Source organism: Sturnira hondurensis, unplaced genomic scaffold (genome assembly GCF_014824575.4).
Source record: "Sturnira hondurensis isolate 20B ecotype Veracruz unplaced genomic scaffold, ASM1482457v3 Scaffold0001872, whole genome shotgun sequence".
Classification (NCBI taxonomy): Eukaryota; Metazoa; Chordata; class Mammalia; order Chiroptera; family Phyllostomidae; genus Sturnira; species Sturnira hondurensis.
This window is the reverse complement of record NW_028074503.1, coordinates 29,619,728-29,643,894: the sequence shown is the minus strand read 5'-3', so window position 1 is coordinate 29,643,894 and position 24,167 is coordinate 29,619,728. Positions and strand designations below refer to the sequence as shown.

At 42.6% G+C, this 24,167-nt stretch overlaps 1 protein-coding gene across 2 annotated transcripts in view; it reads left to right on the top strand.

Annotated features, from left to right (window-relative positions):
- Positions 1–22,770, top strand: part of ATP8B1 (ATPase phospholipid transporting 8B1) — a 112,903-nt gene extending 90,133 nt beyond the window's left edge. For both annotated transcript variants that reach the window (XM_037034919.1, XM_037034927.1), the window contains exons 17-28: positions 1,826–1,938; positions 3,902–4,066; positions 5,251–5,362; positions 6,180–6,255; positions 8,691–8,823; positions 9,272–9,560; positions 15,078–15,301; positions 16,601–16,684; positions 17,395–17,640; positions 17,939–18,077; positions 20,037–20,167; positions 21,329–22,770. In XM_037034919.1, the coding sequence (XP_036890814.1) occupies positions 1,826–1,938; positions 3,902–4,066; positions 5,251–5,362; positions 6,180–6,255; positions 8,691–8,823; positions 9,272–9,560; positions 15,078–15,301; positions 16,601–16,684; positions 17,395–17,640; positions 17,939–18,077; positions 20,037–20,167; positions 21,329–21,553 (1,937 nt within the window). In that variant the 3' untranslated portion in view covers positions 21,554–22,770. The remainder of the gene's footprint in view (positions 1–1,825; positions 1,939–3,901; positions 4,067–5,250; positions 5,363–6,179; positions 6,256–8,690; positions 8,824–9,271; positions 9,561–15,077; positions 15,302–16,600; positions 16,685–17,394; positions 17,641–17,938; positions 18,078–20,036; positions 20,168–21,328) is intronic.
- Positions 22,771–24,167: the final 1,397 nt, after the last annotated feature.

The window sequence follows — 24,167 nt, the reverse complement described above, 5'->3', positions numbered from 1 at the left end:
GCTTGGCTCCTGGAAGATTTCCACGGTCTTGCTGAAGCCAGTTTTCCTTTCATCCTGCCGATGTCCATTGCCCAAAAGACAACGCAGCAGTGTATCAGAATCCTGCAAATGCTGACGTTCTTCAGTGACACAGGCAGGCAGCTGCTGATTCTGGGGTGGCAGGTGCGTCGTGCTCAGAGTGGCAGCTGGACGGCTCGCAGCATGGCCAGTGTGCGCTTTCACTGCTGAGCCCTGCCAGATGCCTCCAGGCTACACTGCAGGGCAGGGAAGGAAGAAGTCAGAGGGAGAGGGGATCTGAGGAGAGCAAGGATGTGCTCAGGAACCAGAATCATGCGTCCAGTCCCGGCACGTTATGATAGGCCATCAGATGGAAATGCTGATTGCTTCCTAATGTCGAATCTTTTTAAGGGCACAATTTGAAATAGCTTCAGATTTACAGGGAAATTGCAAGAATGATTTAAAGAACCCCTATATGCGCTTCCATATTCACCAACTGTTAGCATTGGCCACGTATTCCCTGTCATTTTCTTTATATAGTGGTTCTTGTTTTCTGAACCATTTGAAAGCAAAAAGCAGATCTAATGCCTTGTCCTTTAAATACTTGTGTAGGTATTTCCTAAGAACAAGAACAGTCACTCACACATACACAGAGTGATCAGAATCAGAAAATTTAATGTAAGACCATATTTTAATCTAATCTATGAGATGTTTTCTAATTTTACCAGAAATTTTCTTCCTTCCTCACCCCATCACCCTCTCATGCCCGTCTCCCTCCCTCGCTAACCTCCCTCCTCCTTCCTGCCTGCCTTCCTTCCTTCCTTCCTTCCTTCCTGCCTGCCTTCCTTCCTTCCTTCCTTCCTGTCTTCCTTCCTTCCTGTCTTTCGTCTGTCTTCTGTATTCAGGATCCAACCCGAAATCACATACCACATTAGGCGATTGTTACTGTGGTTCCCTTTAATCTACAACAGTTCCTCGACCTTCCTTTTGATCTTTCATGCAGTGGCATTCTTGAAAAGCCCAGGCTCGTTATTTGTAGACAGTCCCTCAGTTTGATTTCCCCGACGTTCCCTCACGATCACATTGCATCCTTGTTGGCAGCATGGAATATGGGTGATGCTGCGTCTTCCCCAGCATATCGTATCAGAAGGCCCATAATTATCAGTGATGCCGGCTTTTGATCACTCAGTTAGGTGGTGTCCACAAGATTTCTCCATATGAGACTGGATTTTAACCAATAAAAGATGCAGGTTTGATCATCTACTGAAATCTGACTAGGCACATGTCGCTGAGTGTTTTCTCTGTGCCTAGCACTGATCTGGGCTGATTCACGTGCCTGGCATCCACCTTTGAGAACTGAAAACCTAGCTAATTGTGAGGCACATACCACAGTTAAATTACTGCAGAGATTTTAAAAAATCCTTAAAAAAATGGTCACGAGGAGTCATGTTATGGTTTGAGTGTGAAAGCCAGTGAGAGTTTACAGGTAAGAGAGTCCTATTGGTTGGTGTGGACAAAGAAGCTTCTATGGAAGAAACTAGCCCAGCACATGGAGCACAGTAGGGCGTCACTAAGCATTTGCTGAATGAATAAGTAAGGATATGGAAAACTGAGTGACCAAAGGAATCTTTTTGTACTTATTTCACTAGCACATTCTGTATGTGGTTTAGCCACTTTGTTGAGAGCAACAATTTTAGTTGCACTGACGATTTTAAACTAATAGTGAATTATTAGCACAGTGATACTTCAAATTAACTTTACCAAGGTAGCTTTCTCTTAAGAAACCAAACCTAACTTTACTATTTGCTTTTCCTTCCCTTGCTACTAGTGAAAACCCCAGAAGGCAGTATCAGGCTGTATTGTAAAGGTGCTGACACTGTCATTTATGAACGGCTGCATCAGACGAATCCTTCGAAACAAGAAACTCAGGATGCCCTGGATGTAAGTTCCACTTTCACTCTGTGTGTCACAGGCTCCGGACTTACTTTCTGGAACTGTTTCTTAAGCTTGATTGAAAGCTGTGCGTTCACTCCTTCGAAACAAGAAACTCAGGATGCCCTGGATGTAAGTTCCACTTTCACTCTGTGTGTCACAGGCTCCGGACTTACTTTCTGGAACTGTTTCTTAAGCTTGATTGAAAGCTGTGCGTTCACTGTTGATCCTCCGCTTGTCTTGGTGTAGCAGAGTGTAAAAAGCGTCAGGGTAGGAATATAGCAGGCGGACTTCCTACAAAATGACCCGCAGCCCTGTCCCAGCATCAGGTCAACAGAAACTGCGGGCTGGGCCCAGAGGAATGACCGCTCTCTTTTCCAGTGGCCTTGAACAAGCTATATAACCACACCGAGCTTAGTCTTAATATCCACGAGGACCCTACGAGCTCCACCAGCCCCCTAATATATAGCGAAGGAAAGAAAGCATTCCTGTGTGGCAGGGCGTGACAAGGCCATGTGTTGGAGAATTGAGTTGTGATACTGTGGTTAGTGAATCAGTTTGGTCTCCATTCCTTCAAACCTGTTATCTGAGAGGACAATGTACTTAGTCCTGTAATACTGCAGGTATTCAGAATGCTTCTGGAAATTTCCCTCGTCGAATCGCCTACCAGTGCCCATGTTGTTTTGGTTCTGTACATGATGACAGTGAGGTGTGGAGGGTGTTCGTCAGACCTGGCGTCCCAATTCTCCTTCTAGTTTTGCGTCCTTGGGGGAGATGACTGCTGTTTCAGGCAAATCATTAATTGCTCGTGTGAAAGAGGAAGACGATCATTCCGACCGTGGGAGGTGGGCGCAGGGGCAGTGTCTCGCACAGGTGCCAGCACTTGGCAAGTGCTTGACCAAGGAAACTTTCTCCCCTCACTCCAAGGGCCTGGTCCAGTTTTGAAGCCACGCAGAGGTTCCTTCAGAAAGAAGCCCAGTGACTGTTTGTTTACTAACTGGGCTCGAGTTTTAAGATGAGATACATTGTTAAAGAAGTTACAATGCATAATTATCTCTCATGAGGATAGGAATTTCATTGATTTGATCAAATGAATGTAGAACCTTCTGGAGAATCTTTGAAAGCAAACACTCAGTTCCGTGAACCAGGGCTGCTGTCTTGGCTAGAATGATGTTGAGTGTGAAGTAATGAAACGTTTTCACTGGTTCGTATTTTAGCTTAAACACTTTTTACTGATTCACCATGATTACATGTTCCAGATATCGCCTTCTCATTAAAAGGAGACACTTCACGTCAGCTGTAACAGTGGCTCATGTATTTCAGAACTCGTGTGAGGAAACAGTGCTTACTCGAGAGCTCACAGTTGATCGGGCTTGTAACACAGTTTGCGGAAACAGCTTAAAGTTGTCAGCTCTGTGTTTAAAACATCAGCACCCGCAAGGCAGCTTCTGTGGTCTGTAATTTGCCTAGTTGTTAAGAGTAAAAGGGCTCTGGCTGGTGTGGTTTGATTGGGTGTCATCCCGCAAACAGAAAGGTCGCGGGTTCAATTCCCAGGGAGGGCACACACCTGGGTTGCAGGTTAGGCCCTGAGCTGGGGCATATTGATGTTTCTTTCCCTTTTTTTCTTTCTCCCTTCCCCCTTCTCTGGAATTAGTACAGGAAAAACATTAAAAGAAAAACAGCAGGAGAGAAAGGTTTTCTTCACTATAGTGACTTGATTTAGAAGGTTTATGTTTCCCTTTAACTAATTTGGGAACTAGAAATACAGTCTTAGGATCCTGAAGATACTTAGAAACACACAAGTATTTGTTTAAATTCCTCTATAAAGTATATTTGTACAAATCTATCATTTTTCATGGTCTCTTTTTAAATTCTCTTATTGTATTATTTCAAGTAAGATTTCAAATTTGATCTTGAACTACACAAAACTGATCATTCTTTGGGTGAATGGGTTGTCTTTCAAATAAAACAGGTCTTTGCAAGTGAGACTCTGAGAACCCTGTGCCTTTGCTACAAGGAAATTGAAGAAAAAGAATTTGAAGAATGGAATAAAAAGTTTATGGCTGCCAGTGTGGCCTCAGCCAACCGGGATGAAGCCCTGGATAAAGTGTATGAGGAGATAGAAAAAGACTTAATTGTGAGTTTTAACCTTCATAAATTTTCCCCTTGATATTCTAAACAAAACTGGAAATTTTATTAAGTTTTATGACATTTTGATCTCATGCTTGAAAGATAATTCTAACTTCAGCATTTGGAACTGATATAATGGAACTAGGTTATTTTGAATTTCTTTTGTTTAACCAAAATAGAAGTTGCCATCATGGGAAACAGAAAACATTAAAAGAGGTTCTATGTCTTGACCGGCGTGGCTCGCTTGATTAAGCTTTGTCCTGCAAAGTGAAAGGTTGCCAGTTCGATTCCCGGTCAGGGCACCTGCCTGGGTTGTAAGCCTAATTCCTGGTCAGGGCACATGGGAGAGGCAACCAATCAATGATTCTCTCCCTTTCTTTCTCCCTCCCTTCCCCTATCTCTAAAAATAAGTAAATAATTTTTTAAAAGAGGTTCTATTCTGCCCTGTCTCGTGTAGTTCACTGGACTGAGTGTGGGCTGTGGACCAAAGGGTTACCCGTTCAGTTCCCAGTCAGGGCATATGCCTGGGTTGCAGGCCAGGTCCGCAGTAGGGGCCACCTGAGAGGCAACCACACATTGATATCTCTCTCTCTCTCTCTCTCTCCCTCCTTTCCCCTCTCCCAAAAATAAGTAAATAAAATTAAAACTAAAAAAGAAACCTAAAAAAAGAGGTTCTATTCTGATTCATTTTATATTACTTATAAAAATTATAATTTTTATACAACAAGCTAGACTAAGTACATTGTGAGAGTTACTGAAATGATTTCTGTCTGACAAACCCTTGAAACAAGGGGAAATACCATTTGTAAATGAAATTTTTCAGAGTTTAACATTTATTGCCTGTAGAGTTTAGATTCATGGAAAATGTTGAACAAATAGTAGTAACTTTTGGCAAGAATTGGCTTATGTCCATATAAAATACCATACACATAATGAAAGTGTGTTTTTATTGTCCTTGATTTTGTACTTGCATTTTTGTCTTTGCCAATTTCTTAAAAAAATAGTTTTTAGTGGCTTTGGTTTGGGGTGTGAAACACAGCAACCTTCCCCATTCATGCCAGCCATCCACCCAAGTAGAAAACCGACCGGGGTACATAATTAGCCCTTGTTCTCTTTGCAGGCTAGCAATTTGTTATTATAGCACATGTATTGCTTATTTGCTAATTCTTTTTTTAAAAATGTTCCTTGCAGCTTTTGGGAGCTACAGCTATTGAAGACAAGCTCCAGGATGGAGTCCCAGAAACCATTTCAAAACTCGCAAAAGCGGACATTAAGATCTGGGTGCTTACCGGGGACAAAAAGGGTAATTCGCTGTGTGGGAAGCAAGTGTGTTGACTCACAAACACTCACGGTTCCTGTTTTGCTGCCCAAGATGACCTCTCAGACTTTGCATCCTGCACAAACACTATCCTTTCCTCGGGATGTGGACACTTGCCCTTGGAAACCTTGCCGTTACCACAGCCCACCCCGACTGCGTCCTTCCCCGGACTCTCCCAATTAGTCCTCGTAATGGGACTCCTGCTCGAGTCTTGCTGCCTGTGGTCAGTCTTGTCTCTCCAGCCAGACGTGGGTTACTGTCTTGGCGCACCATCCTTCTTGGCTTTCTGTCCTCCCCAATACTACCATGTGTTGGCATAGGTTAGAATGCTATAAAACACGGAACAACTCTTTTTCTTGCCCATTTTATTGCTTGAAAATTATAATTAAAATTTTATACCCAAGGGAATACTTTAAATTTTTAGTTGAGCTCAACAAAGAGTTGGATGGTGTTTATTCTACTTTATTCTACAAATGCCTCATTGGGAACCAGATACTTTCTCTTGCTCTAACATTATCAATAGGCTCCACACTCTGCTAAACTAGGGGAAGCACACCCCTGACCTGAAACAAATGGGTGGTGGTGGAAAAAGGGGGAAAAATCTCCAGTAGGAGACCCCTGTGAAGGTTGATAGAAACAGTATCTTCCCTATCCCACCCACAACAATGATTAAACCACATGAATTGAAGGTGTTTAAAATGTCAATGAATGCTGATTTATTAAGTAATCAGTTAATGTAGTTGATAGCCTATTAAATTCATCAGTAGGAATGACATTTGATTTCATTTTTTTCCTGTTGTAGAAACTGCTGAAAATATAGGATTTGCTTGTGAACTTCTTACTGAAGATACCACTATCTGCTATGGGGAAGATATAAAGTAAGTAAAAGCCCTACATGATGGCAGTATCTAGCGTCTTGTTTTTATGAACACAAGAGTAGGTGTGGAAGACACAGCAGATACAGAGCGAGGGGAGCTAGATTGTCACTTAAGACAGTTTCCTCACATTTACGTGATGCAGGAGAACAACACGCAGCTCTGAGTAACTGTGGTTGACCATGTTCTGAGTAACCAAGGTTGACCATGTTACGTTGTAGGGAGACTGGGGCCTTCAGTTATACTTCCAGGGGCCAGCTTTCTCTGCTGATACAGGAAGTGGGCCTAAGGCATCACTAACAAACTAATATGAATTACATTCCTATATCGTCTTTTCTAGGAATGTCACCTTTTCAAGGGAAAATAGAAAAACCCCACAGTCCTGCCCGGAGGGAAATGTTTGGGTGACACCTGTAATCTTGTCTAGATGGGCAGGCCTGATACTTCAGTGCTGGAATGTCTTGTTAGCCCTAAGTCAGAGTTGCAGCAGACTTGTCTTGATCCCTCCTGATTTTCCACTAGAAAATAAAAATCAAGTTACTGTGGCAAATGGATAGTAGATACCTAAGCCTCTAGCACAGTTTTGCCCGCCATGGAACATTTGGCAATGTCTAGAGTTGTCTTTGGTTGTCACATTGGGAGGAGAGGTGCTCCTGACTTCTGGTGGGTAGAGGCCAAGGATTCTGCTTAACGTCCCACAGTCCAAAGGACAAACACATTCAACAAAGAATTATCTGGCCTAAGATTTGAATAGAATCAAGGTTGAGAAACCTGTCCTTGAAAGTGAAAAATCATGGCTGTGTGAGTAACGAGAGCAGCCTGAGAGGAGACCTGAGTCTTCCTTCCAGTTTTCCCATCAATGCACTGCAGACAAATCACATCATCTCTGTCGGGCTTCCTTTCCTTATTTGTAACATAAAGAGATTGTATTTTTACAGACCTTTCCACTCCAAAAGCCTGTGACTCATTCTGCTACCACATAAATGTTATATGTGGTCTCTTCAATAATGTGTTGATAAAACTCACTGAGCATTTCTCAAAACCAGACTTTATGTGGAAATAAGTTTCTTTCTACTGAATAGTAGCCCCTGCTTATAATGTGGCAGGGTTCACCTCAGTGTATTACAATTCGGATTGAGATCACCTTCCTTCTGTTGCTCCTGAACATGTTCAATTGTATCTTCCTTGTGCTGTTTTTGGCAAATAATGAAGCACCAAGAACATGGTGCCCCCATTGTGGAGGAATTAAGACAGTAAGATTGTATGTCACCCATTAGCCCTGGCTGGTGTGGCTCAGTGGACTTGAGTGCAGGCCTGTGAACCACACGTTCGAAGTTCAATTCCCAGTCAGGGCACATGCCTGGGTTGTAGGCCTGTTTCCGGTTCCCAGCAGGGGACGCACGAGAGGCAACCATACATTAATATTTCTCTCCCTCTCTCCTTCCCTTCCCCTCTAAATAAAAATAAATAAAATATTTAAAAAAAGATTGTATGTCACCCATTAAAAACTGGGCAAAGGGCATGAATGGAAATTTCTCCAGAGGGATATAGGAATGGCCAACACGATTATGAAATGATGCTCAGCATCACTAAGCATTAGGGAAATACAAACTAAGACCACAATAAGATATCACTTCACACCTATCAGATGACTCCTCTCAAAACAAGTAAACAAACGAACAAACAAACAAAAAACCAATATTACAACTATGGGCAAGGATATGGAGCGACAGGGATTCTCACTCACTGCTGGTGGGAATGTAAACTGGTGCAGAAACTACGGGAAACACTGAAGCGTTTCACTGAAAGAAATTAGTATGATCCAGCAATCCCACTCCTGGGTATAATCCCAAAGAGCTAAAGGCAGGGACTCAGAATATTTACACACCTACATTCACAGCAGCACTATTCACAATTGCCAATGGTGAAGGCAAGCCAACTGTCCATCAGGATATGAATGGATACACACAATGTGTTATAGTCACACAATAGAATATTGCTCCCCCTTAAAAAGGAAGGAAATTCTGACAAATGCTGTAATGTGGATGAACCTTGAGGACATGAGGCTAAGTGTGTCAGTCACAAAAAGAGGAATACTATATGATCCCACTTATATGAGTTATCAAGGGTGATCAAATTCACAGAAACAGAAAGTAGAGTGGTGGGTACCAGGGGCTGGGGTGGGGAGGGAGTGGAGAATTATTTAATTATTTAATTGGCTATACTGGATACTGGTATAACACTGGTATCCAGTATAACCAATGTGAATCCACTGGTACTTAACACTATTGAACTGTACACTTAGAAATAGTTCAGATGATAAATTTTAACTTTTTGCCACAATCATAAAAAGATTATATGCATCTGTCAAAATTCTCTCACAGTCAAGGGCCCGTTCATGGCCTTGTACTTTAAACACTTCCATGTCTTTCCCCCAGTGCTCTTCTCAACACAAGGGTGGAAAACCAGGAGAACAGAGGTGGAGTCTATGCAAAATTTGCACCCCCAGTACACGAGCCTTTCTTTCCACCCGGCGGAAACCGTGCCTTAATCATCACTGGTTCTTGGTTGGTACGTACACCATTAGGGTATCTGCGCCTTTGGCTCAAACTACAGCAGTTCACTAAGGACCATGCTTTGATGATTTGCCTTATTAACTGCCCACCCCAAAATCTTTCAGCCTATAAATGTAAGTGCAATTTCCCAAGTTTGAGACTTAATATTCTCGTTCTATGATATGTGAAATAAATTATACTAAACTGGTAATAGTGGTTATACCTGGTTTATCAACTAATGGCTATTTTAAATTTCCTCTTTGTACATTGTTCTATTTTCTAAATTTTTATAGCAAACGTTTTATAAGTAGAACAATGTAAGCAATGACATAGTCCACGAATTATCCTTCGCATCACAAAAATCTTGGGACTGGAACTTTTGATATAACAACTGACATGGTTGTAAAAAAACAAACCAACCAACCCTGAAATGGTTGTAACCCTTTCCCTCGGTGATTTCACAGAATGAAATCCTCCTGGAGAAAAAGACCAGTACAACTAAGATCCTGAGGCTGAAGTTCCCACGGACGGAGGAGGAGAGGCGATTTCGGACGCAAAGTAAGAGGAGGCTGGAGGCCAAGAAGGAGCAGCGGCAGAAGGACTTTGTCGACCTGGCCTGTGAGTGCAGCGCGGTCATCTGCTGCCGCGTCACCCCCAAGCAGAAGGCCATGGTGGTGGACCTGGTGAAGAGGTACAAGAAAGCCATCACGCTGGCCATTGGAGATGGGGCCAATGACGTCAACATGATCAAAAGTGAGTTCTGCGCAGGCCGACGGTGTGGCCCGAACTGCTCAAGATGTGGCAGGGGCGTTTTTGAGGGTGGTTTACTCTGATTGCATTGCTTGGGCTTTCATAAAGCAGATGTTTGATAAAGGCACCCTACCAAGATGGCCACACCTGTGCCCCCGCCCTCAGGAAGCTTACAGTGCCCCCAGTAGGAGACAGCAGGCATGGCAATGCCCCTCACAGAGGGCCAGGTAGAGACGAGTGTCATATGGGTAACTTTATCCTCGTTTCCTTCTTTTATGTGTTCTGATTTCTTCCCCTCCTACCACTTCTCCCATATTTCTTTGGGGCCTATTAAAAATCCTTCTATTTAATAAGTTTTGTTAAAAGTTCTGCTAAGTTTGGTATACACTGTTGAACTCTTTCCAGTATTCGTTTTGAGATTATTCTCCCCACCCGCAAGCATTTTTTCCCGGGGGCTTTCTTCTTGCCTTTGGTAAATTTGTTAGAACTTCACCACTGGGAGACCTAGAGTGAGCTCAGAGCAACACATTTGTCACTGAAGCAAAGTTCCAAAATAGTCTCGCTGTCTTCCTGACTCTGCTAGAAGACTGCCAAAGGTCTTTCTACTGGTTGGAGGGCCCTGGGTTTGCACAAATGAAAAGGTTTTGTCCTGTCACACAGAGAAATACAGTTGTGTTGGTATTAACGCATGCGGAATCGAACCCTCAAAAGCATTCTGAATCCTGGTCCTTTTTTTTCCCATATCACCATACAGGATATCTTGTGATGAAAATGCCCAGGCTAGGGAGACCTGAATACTTGTCCTTATCCTGCTGCCAACATGCTTATCTGAAAATGAGGAAACTGTCTCCAGTGTTCACTCCAGCTCTGTGATGTTACTATTCAGACGAACAATTACTGCATATGTATACACGCATCCTGTAGTGCTGGGCGTGTGTGTAACCAGTTTTATACCTGGCCTGTTTTGTGACTCATGCATCTGTCTTTCTTTTCTTAGAGTCTCTTCTCCTCCTTCCTGATACATGCTCAGAATATTCCAACTTCACCTTCCTCAACAGGGATCAGCTGTATGATGTATGTCTTCTTGCTTCTTTATTATGTGTCTGTCGCCACTGCCGGGTTAATTGCTCTCCGCTGTGTTTTGCACGTGGCTTGTGCTTCCATGCAAATGGCATGTCTTGCTCTGAATTAAATCTTCTTTCCTCTGCACTCAGCTTCTTCTCGCCCATGATACCTCATTAGCATACCTAGATGTGCCAAAAGGGCAAGGAACTCAGACATTATCTGTATGCAGTTATAATGCAGACTTCTAGATGTTTGGCTGGGGGTGGGGGTAGTTACCTTAAAACTTACCCTCTGAGTTCACCTATTAATAGCAAAGGGATCACAAACATCAACACAGATAACCTTAGAGAGAGACTTATTTTTCTTAAGTTCTCTTAAGGAGTGTAATAAGCTCTGTTTATATGGCAGGTGCTTTTATATATAACCTACAGAGCATCCATTTGGGACAAAAATCAAGGAAACTCTGAGGTTTCCTTGGAAGTCGGTAGCTTTAGTCACGTACTTTTAGTGTCTTTTTGTACTTTGCAAAAAAAACCGCTTGTTGTTTATAAAGTAGAGTGACATTTAAGTGTCAACAAAAAGCTGTCCCTTTGCTAACAGTTTACAAACACAGGGCAGGAGAAGCAGAGGCGACTGCACCCCACTGCATTCTGGCCCCTAGCAAGGGTCCAGGGACTCTCACAAGCTGCCCTCTTCCCCGCCTTGTGCCTCAAAATGTCTACTGCCTCCGGCTGGTTTTTCTTGGTCCAAGACCCTAAGAATAAAAAGGCAACACTAAAAAGGAAAGGCAGAGGTGGAATGGCTTGAGGAAATGATCCATTTGTGAAGGACTTATGAAGGAATCTACTGGGTGCACTTAAAGCCACATTTGAAACTTCAGGAAAATCTAGGCACCTATCGTTAGATTTAGGAGGGAAGGAAAGCTAGTGTAGCTCTATGAAGTACATCTACTCAGTTGCCTTGGACCACCCTGCGAATCACTGCACATTCTGTCCTTGGTCTGCCGAGCAGAAAGGCTGGACCAGATGCCAGGGCCCGTGGCAGGCACTCCTCAGCCTCAGCTCCAACAGAATCTCCTGATTTCCCTCTGTTGCTTGGTTAGGGAAGACCACGGTTTGGTAAGAAAGAGCAGGTGGCAATCATGGCTGGGGATAAAAACTATTTGTGTGTTTTGAAACAGGTCATAAATACTAAATGAGATACAATTTATTCCATTTTTTTAGAATTGCAAAGTGTTGCTGAAGACTTTGGTTTAGACAAGTCACTACATCTTACATTTGCCAGACCTCGTGTTCTGCACACAGGGAAGGATTTTTGGAGTGTCTTTTACTTGGAAACTACTGAGCTGGCAGCCACTTCTCAGGGTCTGAGTAATAGGCTGTGTTCTCCAAACACATGTTCTCTAATTGATCTCACTGTCTGCACTTTCATGACTTCTGAGACCTAGAAAAAAATGAGTAATTCTCTAAAATGCATATGTGATTTATTGACTATTGGAATAATGGATAAACTTGTGACTATCATTTTTTTAAATCTATTCTGGAAAACTCCCTCCCTACATACAAAATTTAAAATGTGCCTTAAGGTAATGGTAGGCCATGATTCAGATTTTGAAAGTCTAATAGTATCCAAGTTAAAACTTTTTTTAAAAGATTTTATTTATTTATCTTTAGAGGGGAAGGGAAGGAGAGAAGGAAAGAAGTATTAATGTATGGTTGCCTCTTGTGAGTCCCCTGCTGGGAACTGGCCTGCAACCCAGGCATGTGCCCTGACTGGGAATCAAACCACGATCATGTGGTTCGCAGGCCCGTGCTCAATCCACTGAGCTACACCAGCCAGGGCAAAACTCTTTTGATTACATGTGTTGGAGAACAGCTAAAGCTAGCTTAAGACAAAAAGAAATTTATTTTGAAGGACACAAAGATATCTCACTTTGCCCAAGAAGCCAGGCCTCAGAAGATGCTACAGCCAGGACCTGGAGTTTCACCAGGAGCCATGTCCGTCTGCCTGCCTTTCCCTCTGTCTAGTCTGGATGATTTATTTCTCTGCCTTCAGAGCCCCTCAGAGAAAATATATCCACGCCACACCTCAAGAATTTACATTTTACAGCTTCAGACACAAACATACCCAGATCCTAACTCCAAATACTAACGGACTGATCAGCCCAGCTTGGGTGAACTATCAGGGCGTAGAACAGGGTGTAGGACTTAAAGCACCTGGGGTGCTTTAAGCACGTAGTGATTGTACAAGGGACTGGGTACTTATAAAAGCTCTGGATGGACTGAAGAAGCTGGGTTGGTTATTATTTTTTTAGTATATTTTACTGATAATGCTATTACAGTGGTCCCATTTTTTCTCCCTTTTATCCCCCTGTGCCCTGCCCCCCACCATTTCCCCCCACTAGTCCATTTGCATGAGTTGTACATATAAGTTCTTTGGTTTGAAGAAGCTGGTTGTGGCCTGAGTATCTAACATCTCGTATCCCTTACTAGAGGAGAGTCTGCTCTGAGGATCTTCCCAAGAGCCTTTTGATTAAGAAGGCTTTGCAGTGGTTGGTCAACATCTGGCAGCTGGGGAGTAGACATGAACTCTGTTGCAGAAATGCTAAAATAAGTGACGCTGGGCTTCAGTTCACTTCTGCTTCCAAGTATCAAGTGGGTCAGACAGTGGAACTTACCGTATTTTTCAGACTATAAGATGCACCCCTCCTTCCCAATTTGGGAGGAATAATGGTTGTTAATGCTGCTGTTGGGTTCTGTTTACATTTATATTGGTGAAATATTATGTTATTTATGTTATTAAATATTTTACCACATTTGTTGCTTCATAATTCTTTTTCCTATTTTCCTCCTCTAAAACCTAGGTACATCTTATGGTTCGAAAAATACAATAATTCACAAAGAACCTAGATGTAAAGGAGTCTAGGCAATTTAGGCTTATTACTTGTACTCCCATCTACAAGTAGAACAGGGTGAAATGAAGAGTGGGAGAGCCTGTTCACACTATCTACCATAGATTTTGTATCTGCCATGGTGGACTCAGCTGTGGCTAGGGAGTCAGGGCCACACTAGTTACACATGGGTGCCTGGGACTCACCCTGTGGGAGGAGGGAAGGGTGGCTTATGAGCTGGACAGATAATCCAAGTAGAATTCTCCATCCACCTGAGATCCTTTGACAAATATTTACGGAGGCCCAACCACGTGCTCTGTTTAGCAAGTTGTACATCTGACATGGAATTGAGTTCAGAAGCTAGAGTGGGGGGGAGTGGTGAGCAAGAATTTTATATTTTTTATTCCATAGTCTTGTTTTGCTATGGAAACATGATCGTCTCGATGTTTTGAATAGGCTTCTGAGTAACAGCATTTCTCCCTCTGCCCCATAGCTGCCCACATCGGAGTTGGAATAAGTGGACAANCATTTTTTCTCCCTTTTATCCCCCTGTGCCCTGTACCATCCCTCCCACCAACATTTCCCCCCACTAGTCCATTCGCATGAGTTGTACATATAAGTTCTTTGGTTTGAAGAAGCTGGTTGTGGCCTAAGTATCTAACATCTCGTATCCCTTACTAGAGGAGAGTCTGCTCTGAGGACCTTCTCAAGAGCCTTTTGATTAAGAAGGCTTTGCAGTGGTTGGTCAACATCTGGCAGCTGGGGAGTAGACATGAACTCTGTTGCAGAAAATAAGTGATGCTGGGCTTCAGTTCACTTCTGCTTCCAAGTATCAAATGGGTTGGACAGTGGAACTTACCGTACTTTTCAGACTATAAGATGCACCCCTCCTTCCCAATTTGGGAGGAATAATGGTTGTTAATGCTGCTGTTGGGTTCTGTTTACATTTATATTGGTGAATTATTATGTTATTTATGTTATTAAATATTTTACCACATTTGCTGCTTCATAATTCTTTTTCCTATTTTCCTCCTCTAAAACCTAGGTGCATCTTATCGTTTGAAAAATACAATAATTCACAAAGAACCTAGATGTAAAGGAGTCTAGGCAATTTAGGCTTATTACTTGTACTCCCATCTACAAGTAGAACAGGGTGAAATGAAGATTGGGAGAGCCTGTTCACACTATCTACCATAGATTTTGTATCTGCCATGGTGGACTCAGCTGTGGCTAGAGAGTCAGGGCCACACTAGTTACACATGGGTGACTGGGACTCACCCTGTGGGGGGAGGGAAGGGTGGCTTATGAGCTGGACAGATAATCCAAGTAGAATTCTCCATCCACCTGAGATCCTTTGACAAATATTTACGGAGGCCCAACCACGTGCTCTGTTCAGCAAGTTGTACATCTGACATGGAATTGAGTTCAGAAGCTAGAGTGGGGGGGAGTGGTGAGCAAGAATTTTATATTTTTTATTCCATAGTCTTGTTTTGCTATGGAAACATGATCGTCTCAATGTTTTGAATAGGCTTCTGAGTAACAGCATTTCTCCCTCTGCCCCATAGCTGCCCACATCGGAGTTGGAATAAGTGGACAAGAAGGCATGCAAGCTGTCATGTCAAGTGACTATTCCTTTGCTCAGTTCAGATACCTGCAGAGACTGCTGTTGGTGCACGGCCGGTGGTCTTACATCAGGATGTGCAAGTTCCTGCGATACTTCTTTTATAAGAACTTTGCATTTACTTTGGTTCATTTCTGGTACTCCTTCTTCAACGGGTACTCTGCACAGGTACTGTCATTGTTAGCTGTTTATTTGGTTTACAGGGTTGGTGCGCTGTCTTTTAACAGCTGCCTAAGACCCAGATTACTTTCCTAAAGTGCCTCTGGTGCTTTAACAATATTTTATTGCCTTAAAAAGGGTAGAGTTTGTTCCTGGCCTGTTGGCTTGTGTGTCTTTGCTTTCACCTTAAATGTTGTTCCACGTTATCTTGCTTATTAAAGAACAGTGATAACAAATGGTTCAACTATGAAAGTATAAAATTATATCATGACCAAGGCTAAAGGGATTATGTAAATATTAGATGATCCCAGATCTATCTTCACGTCTCTGTCTGTTGCTGGATTTTATTTTTAGTTTTTGCTGAAATGGAAATGGTGGGCATATATAATATGTTAAACTAGTAGAAAAATATCATTAGTGAAAAAATGAACCTGAGTCAGTGTCTGTGGTTGCCCAAACCTCTGTGATGCTATGTCACGGACGAATGGTATCAGCCCGGCCTCAGAAAGCGGGGCCAGGAGGACCTGGAGCAGGGTTGGGGCCTTCTTCCCGTGTCCCTGCAGGACTGTGTGTGGCTGCTGGTGCCGAGTAAGCCCGTTTCCTCTGTCCCACCCTGAGGATGGGTGTGTGCACAGCCTCACTTATCACTTTCAGCAGCACTTCTTATATTCATTCAAATTCTGGTTTACAAAATGTTTGAATGGCAATGCTGGACTTGCAAGATAAAAGTAGAGAAAATCTAAATGGTACTTATGTGGTTTTGAATGGCTGTTTGTTTTTTTAAGAATTTATTTATTTATTTTTAGAGAGAGGGGAAGGGAAGGAGAAAGAGGTGGTTGTCTCACATGCGCCCCCTAGTGGGGACCTGGCTTGCAACCCAGGCCTGTGCCTTGACTGGGAATCAACTGGCAACCCTTTGGTTCACAGACTGGCACTCAATCCACTGAGCCACACCAGCCAGGGCACTGAGTGGGCATTATATTTTCTAATTCATTGAGGGACATAAGGGCTTGAACACTGACTCAATTTCCAGCTTTATTCAAATAGAATAGATTTCGTTCCTAAAAACTTTGGGGGGTACACCATCCCCACTCATTTAAGGCAAAAATTGGTTTCTATGGAATGTTTTTATTCTACCCATTACATAGAAACAAAGTCATGCCATCTGCAGGTGTAGAGGAGGGGTGTTTGCTATGGCAGGAGTCCCCGCTCAACCTGGAGACACCCTGCTAACAGAACAGATGAATATGCATGTCGACTAGGCTGGCACTGTCTTGGCTGATGACACAGGCTCTGTCCTCTCCTCAGACTGCGTACGAAGACTGGTTCATCACCCTCTACAACGTGCTGTACTCCAGCCTGCCCGTGCTCCTCATGGGGCTGCTCGACCAGGTAGGAGCCATGTGCTGGCAGGGACACTCGGAGGGCCTCTTAGGGAAGTTCAGAGCAAGTGCAGTACTTCAAGGCATTCTTTGGGGTTTTCACTTGGTTCCGAGCAAATTGCACTGCAGTTCCATTGTCAGGCAACGAGAGGAACAGCTATGCTGCTCGCTGAATGGTAAGATCAAAGGATTTTTGTGCCTGGGTTGAATTCACTGAGAAGAGTTTATAATCTTCCTTTGGAGGCTAAGGCTTTCTTGATATGTCTTTATAATAACTTACTCATTTTTAAAGTAAATTATCTCAACACTTTCCAAAACTTATTAATTCCCAAATTAGTTCACATTTTATCTCATAGCCATTCTTAGAGAAAGTGCTTTAACACATATAGAGAATAATTTGGAGTGAACTCATCAACTTGTGTGTGAAAGTATTTTCCCAGAGACTAAGAAACAACATACTCTCTGAGGAGGCAAAAATAGCCTCCCTACATTTTTTTGACGTTACTAATTTGCTCTTTCCATAAATAGCAAAATAATACACTTCCGTGGACTGAAGTAATGAGGTTGATGGCTGTACACTGAAACTATTCATGACTTACTTTCTTCAGTGTTTGCCTTCATAAAACCTAAGTCGAAACCTGTTGTGACAGATAAGTTGTATTTCTCTGAGTTCTTTGGTTCTTGATGCAAAGTACACAGCTCTTGTGTTTTCCCCTTAAGGATGTGAGTGACAAACTGAGCCTCCGCTTCCCTGGATTATATACAGTGGGACAAAGAGACTTATTATTCAACTATAAGAGATTCTTCGTGAGCTTGTTGCACGGGGTGTTAACATCAATGATCCTCTTCTTCATACCTCTGGGAGCTTACCTGCAGACGGTAGGACAGGATGGCGAGGCGCCTTCAGACTACCAATCTTTTGCTGTCACAATTGCCTCTGCTCTCGTGATAACGGTCAATTTCCAGGTGCGTGGTTTTAGTCACCTGTTCTCCGTATCTGTTGGTACCTGTATTTCCGCACACAGAGCAGTGGGCATACCCAATGGGCTCCCACCCCCGCCACTGAACCTCTGCCACTTTACAGTACACGAATGCTGTTTTCCCCCCGACAACCAAGCAAACTTCCTATTTCTTGCCTGAGCCGAGGATAGTTTGATTGCTCAGATTCCAGCCAAGTCACACCTACGTTGCTGAATCCTTAGGTTCTCTCTTGCTAATGCCCCAAAGTGAGTGCTCTGTTTGTTGTTCTCTGGTCTCCCAACAGATTGGCTTGGATACTTCTTACTGGACTTTTGTGAATGCTTTTTCAATTTTCGGAAGTATCGCACTTTATTTTGGCATCATGTTTGACTTTCACAGTGCTGGAATACACGTTCTGTTTCCATCTGCATTTCAATTTACAGGTTGGTATCTTCTCAGTTCCAAAAATAAGTGTACAGAAAAGCATGATTAGAGTCTGATACAACCTCAGGTAAGTAAAAACACAGGCTGTACATCACTCTAGTGAAAAGTAATGTTCTGAGTAGAAGGTGACAGTGGTGGTGGGTTAGAAAGGTGGCTACATGATGGGAGGGAAGCAGATTAGAATAAACTTAAGACATAATTGTGCATCTGTTAAGTTTGATGAAAGCTCTCCCTCCCAGAAAACCTAATATTGGTAGCTTATTGGGAATTGAGAATACACGTATCGCTGACAGCACTGTAATACAGTTTAACTGTTCCAAAACACTATCTAAAGATACATAATGAACTATAATATTGTTTGTACATTTTGATCAGTATTGCCACTGGCGGAAAATACTCTAAGGTAAAACACACCAAATTTTGGAAAGGTAATCTTTACAAAGATTGTACCACAGCATTTCCACTTATTTTTTTAATGGAAATAACCCAAAGACCTAAGAATATCAAATTAGCTAGTCAAAGTAAGAATCCCATATGATAGGATGCTAGAACTCAAAAGTGGGCTACATCATTGGAGATATGTATGCAAAGAAATAAATACAGTTATAGAAAATAAAATAGTTCACAAGTGTATAAAATGTATAACAGCCCCTGCCAGTGTGGCTCAGTTGGTTGGGTGTCATCCCGTAAACCAAAAGGTCATGGGTTCAATTCTCAGGCAGAGCACATGTCTGAGTTGTGGGTTCAGTCCCCAGTTGGGGCACAGAGGAGAGGCAACTGACCAATGTTTTTTTCCCTTCCTCCCTCCCTGCTCTCTAAAAATAAATAAAATCTTTTAAAAAATGTATATGACAAATTGACAAATGCTTTGCATTAATTTCATAAATATTATAAATATCATGAATTGGAAATTGAGCTTCTCATTTTGAATAGAGTAGCTTGGATTTACAATGGCCAAAAAAAAAACAAAACCCATAAACTTGTTTTCCTGTGAAACATTACTTTTTGAAACGAGATTGCTTTTTGTTTTACTACCAGTTGTTGTAAAAGAAGTTGCTGTGGCAACGCTCTTCTTCCTGGGATTGAGATCATTTTTTATTGTTGCATTTTTCTTTACTGACTCTGTTTTAAAATTTTAGTATCTAGTGATTTAGACTATTCCCATAAGCAGTGGTTTTTAAACCCATACAAATTTATCAGAATAAAAACCATATTTAAAGAATAAAGACCATTATTTTTAGAAACTTACAGTGTAAATACAGGAAGTATGACAAATTTGGCTCTAGTTTTAAAATTTGGTGAATCTATGATTATCTGGTTGCATTACAGAAGTGAATAATTACTTCCACTGACGTAAACTAGAGGCCAAACTGCAGTGGAAAACGCCTAGCTGAGTCAAGATACGGGTCTTAATTCAGAGCTGCCATTGCTAGTTTTCTTGTCTGGGGCAAATTACTTTTTCAAGGCTCAATTTCCTTACATAGTAAAGAGGGAAACACTCACCTCTCAGACCTGATTTCAATGGCATGATCTGTATGAAACACCTAGTACAAAGCCTATCACACAAATGGCCATGCCCATTAATATTTGGAGTTTCAAACCAAAACCAGAAATTGGAAAGTGCTGGGATGGTTTTTTTTTTTTAAGTTACTGAAAAATATTCAGAAGTCTAGATTGCCTAATTTCACATTTTAAATCAATTCAGTGTCAACAAATACACATTTTTTCCCTTATTTGTTCACTTATGCACACTTGCCTTGTTCCAAAGAATTTACCTTCCAAGTCTGGCTTTGCTTAATCTGATTTTAAAATGCTGATTCCTTGAGCAGTGATGGGATGATTTGGGAGGGGAATCTGGCTGTAAAGTTTTACCACAGAGAATCCAACTATGGACTGTCAACCAGCAACTGCTTCCTGGGGTGAAAGGGCCCAGTGACAACTCCTCTGGTTTCTTACAGGCACAGCTTCAAATGCCCTGAGACAGCCATACATTTGGCTGACCATCATTCTGACCGTCGCAGTGTGCTTGCTGCCCGTCATTGCCATTCGTTTCTTGTCTATGACCATTTGGCCATCAGAAAGTGATAAGGTACAGGGGGGAAAAGTCTTTCTCCTAACTCTGAGCGCCCCTCACAGAAGTCAAAAAAGCATTTTCTGGGTACAGCTTTCCGGCACAATTCTAAGCTCTTGGGAAGTCTAGTGTGAACATTTTCAAAGACTACACCTCTTTCTCTAACTCCATCTTGCATATAAGACCTTTGGGGATCGCATTTTTGTTTGCTTGCTTTCTATTACAAAAATTACCAAATGTAAAAGGGAGAATAGTATAGACCTTCCATATAACTATCGTATCAATTTGACAATTACACACACTAGTAACATTCTGCCATACAAATAGGTTGGGGTGTTTTTCTTCCTTTAAAGAAAAATGGCACCTTGTACCTGGATCCTTTGAGATACAAGTAACAGAAAGCTGTGGCTGAACAAAAATGTATCACCTCAACTTACATGATAATTAGCAGCCTTCAGGCTCTCTTGATGAGCAAAGTACTGAAGTTCTTTCCATCCCTCCCCTCTACTATCTAATTAGCTTCATCTTAAATCCAGAGGTCAGCTCTACAGCAGCTCCAGGCATCAAGTCATCACTACACATCCATATCCAGGGGATTACTCTATCACTTTCCCTTCGGAGCCTGGGAACTTTCAAGGAAGGGCCCAGCACACTTCCCTCCAGTCTCATTGGCCAGAATTAGGTCACACAGCCACTGTTGGCTTAGTACAGAGCAGGGGAGATCAACCAGCGCCAGCCCCGGGAGTGGTCTCCGCACCGCGGAGGGATGAGTCTGTAAGGGAGAGGGGGTTTCTGGATAAACTCAGTTTCCATCAGAGCGCAGGTGCTAAGCAGGCAACCTGCAGTAACCCCCGGATGTCCCTTTCCGCTGACCACTGACAAGTAGCAACAAGGGGAAGGAAGAGTTTTCCCCTGAACCTGAACCAGTGTGATTTAAGAATGGAAAACAGTAGAGTTAGGTTCCCCATCTTCTAGCTCTGACACCTTGGAAACCGCACATAACCTCTCTCTCTCTGTTCCTCTCTCGACACGGTGTAAGCCGGTCTAGCCGCCCCACTCACACTCATGCTCGCGCAGGCCCCCCTCCTTTCGGCCAGACTTCCTCTGCCATTGCAGGCCTCCATCTCCTCTCGGTCAGCCAGTTCCTTGCAGCCTTGTCCCCTCTCTCTCCCTCTGTAGATTCAGAAGCATCGCAAACGATTAAAAGCGGAAGAGCAGTGGAAGCGGCGGCCAAACGTGTTCCGTCGCGGCGCGTCCTCTCGCCGCTCCGCCTACGCCTTCTCCCACCAGCGGGGCTACGCGGACCTCATCTCCACGGGGCGCAGCATCCGCAAGAAGCGCGCGCCCCTGGACGAGATCATCGCCGAGGGCAACGCAGAGTACAGGCGGACTGTGGAGAGCTGAGGCTCGGGCCCCACGCTGGCCTGCAGCGAAGCGGGCACGCAGGGGAGATGTCTTATTTTTTTTTTAATGAAACTCTCAGGACTATTTTTTAAAAACTGAACTAGTTACAAGGATTTTGAAGACAGAACCTTGACAAACTACTTGGATTGGACTATCAAGCAATAGCAAAGCCAAGAATGCCTTTTTTAAAGTCCTATTGTTCAACTGATTATGTTCATCAAGATTCGAAGGGAACTTTCTAACCCAGTCTCAATCTAGAACAGAATTAGAAAATGTATTTCAATTCAAATGGTATTGGATTATTAAATTAGAATTCGACTTTTCAGCCTGGGATCTTCAACCACAATTTCCCAGGGATCTTTTCTTTACAATGGTAATGACAAAAGGTTCGTGAATGTTCGCCACCTGGGAGCTCAGTGGTCCACGGCTTTTTCAGAGTCGTCAGTGGGCTGCATGTTTTCCTGTTCTCCACCTGGTTTACTAACACCATTCAATCCAGGAAAATTAGTCCAAATTTCCTAAGTACAAGATTTCCACCTGTTTCTGGTTAATGTGAGGTTAAAATAGCACATTGCATACCTTTACGCCGACTATTCCGTGTTAGTTTAGTTACTTCTTGTGGCACCAGGCGAATTCATTCCCTACTTTTGTAAAAAATGCACTTAAATATTTATGGGCTTTTAAAAACGTTTTTTAAAAAAACTGAGGATATCAGTGATAAACTGCAGAATATTTTGCAAAGCTTTCTTTTGAAAAGCGAACTTTGTGCCTGCCTATATGTAAAGTATTTTATAAGAGACTTGAACAGAGACCTCGTTTTCACTTATATCTTGAGTGAAAAGGCTGGTGTTGGTAACCACATTTCTAAGACTGAGAGGCAAGAGTTAGTTTCCCAGAAGCTTTTCTCATTCCAGGTCTCTCACTGTTTTCGTGAGGATGCAGAAGGGTCCTCAGTGAGTCTGTTCCTCAGGCTGCGGAAGCTCCCATGACCTGTCCCACTGAATTCCTAGGAGGGGATCTCAGTATGTACATAGTTCATCTTCTGGATATGATAAAAGAATGTACGGTTCTTTGTGGAAGCAAATTTCTGAAAGTTTACAACTTCTCTTTATCTTGTAAATAAAAAATTGTAACTTGGTTTTTGTGTGTGTAAAGAAAAGTTAGCCTGTGTAATTCTCAGTTTCAAATTTCTCTCCTGTTTTGCGAATTGTGGGAAAGGTCGACAATGCAAATGTGTCAAAGACTTATGTTGCTGGGTGCAATAATAACAATTTTAAAATGCAAATTGCTTTGGATAAATTATTTCTACGTTCTGTAAATCTGAGATGTAATGTATATTTTTGTTTAAAAAATAAATGATTTAGTAAAATTTTTGGAAAGTATAATCTTTTCAAATAGCTTTTAAGTTGGGGTGTGTATTTTACAGTTGCATGCATGACATTAAGAATCTAGGCGTGCAAGGCCTCTACAGGAACGGAGGGGTCCTCTAGCAGTGAGATTTAAGTCAGGGGCAGAGCGCCACGTGTCAGGGGAGAAATGACTGAGACAGGTGGGCAAGCATTAAAGGCAGATGGTGTATGGATTTATAGACGGGTTGATGAAGTAATGGCAGGATCAAGGATTAAGTCCAGTTCTGAAAGAAGTCTCACTGTGGGTCTACTGCTCTCAGCCTCGCACCTGTGGAGAAATCACTCGTGAAAGGAAGAGTCCACAGATGTGGCAGACTGGCCACAGCCAGCCAGCCTTCGAGAGCCACCACCCTGGTCAGTGAGCAGCCATCCACATCAAGGCCAGACCCTCCACCACAAAAAGATTACAACTTACTGAAGACTGAGATGATAGCTAGCACTATATGGCAATATTTTTCAACTTAGGTATGTACATTTTTTTTAAGTGTAATGCTACCGTCCACTTAATAGACTATAGTATAGAGTAAACATAACCTTTATATGCACTGGGAAACCAATAAATTAGTGTGACTCGCTTTGGTGTGGTACTCACTTTATCGCAGTGTTCTGGAGCCAGACCTGCACTATTGACAAGGGATGCCTGTGTATCGTTTACACTTCAAAAGATGCTGCTTTTTCCAGGCAGAGAAGTACCATAGGATTTCACTCACATGGGGAATCTAATGAATGAACTAAAAGGGGGCAGACCCACAGATGGAGAGCAGGATGACAGCTAGTGGGTGGTGGGGCGGAGTTAGGGGATGGAGGAATTCAGCAAAAAGGAAAAAGGACTCACAGACACGGACTACAGTGCGGTGACGGCTGGGGGAGGGCGGTATACGGGGACTGAACGGTAACGCAAAAAAACAATAAAGATGAAATCATACAAAATAAGTTGTTTTTAAAAAGAAAATGGAGACACTTTTAAAAATGGAATTTTCTTAAATTTTTGTTTTGAACCATATGAACATGTTATCTACTCCAAAAATTGAATTAAATGATTTTTAAGCCAAAGAAAAAGGTCGTTTGAGTTGACACTTTTCCCACCTCAGTTACAAATGCTCTCAAACTGAGAATCTCCCCGGCCCACAAAGTTCTCACTAGACCAGCAATCCTCAGCTGCTTACTTTGCCCTTTGGAGTGACTGGGAATCCAAGAGATGCCAG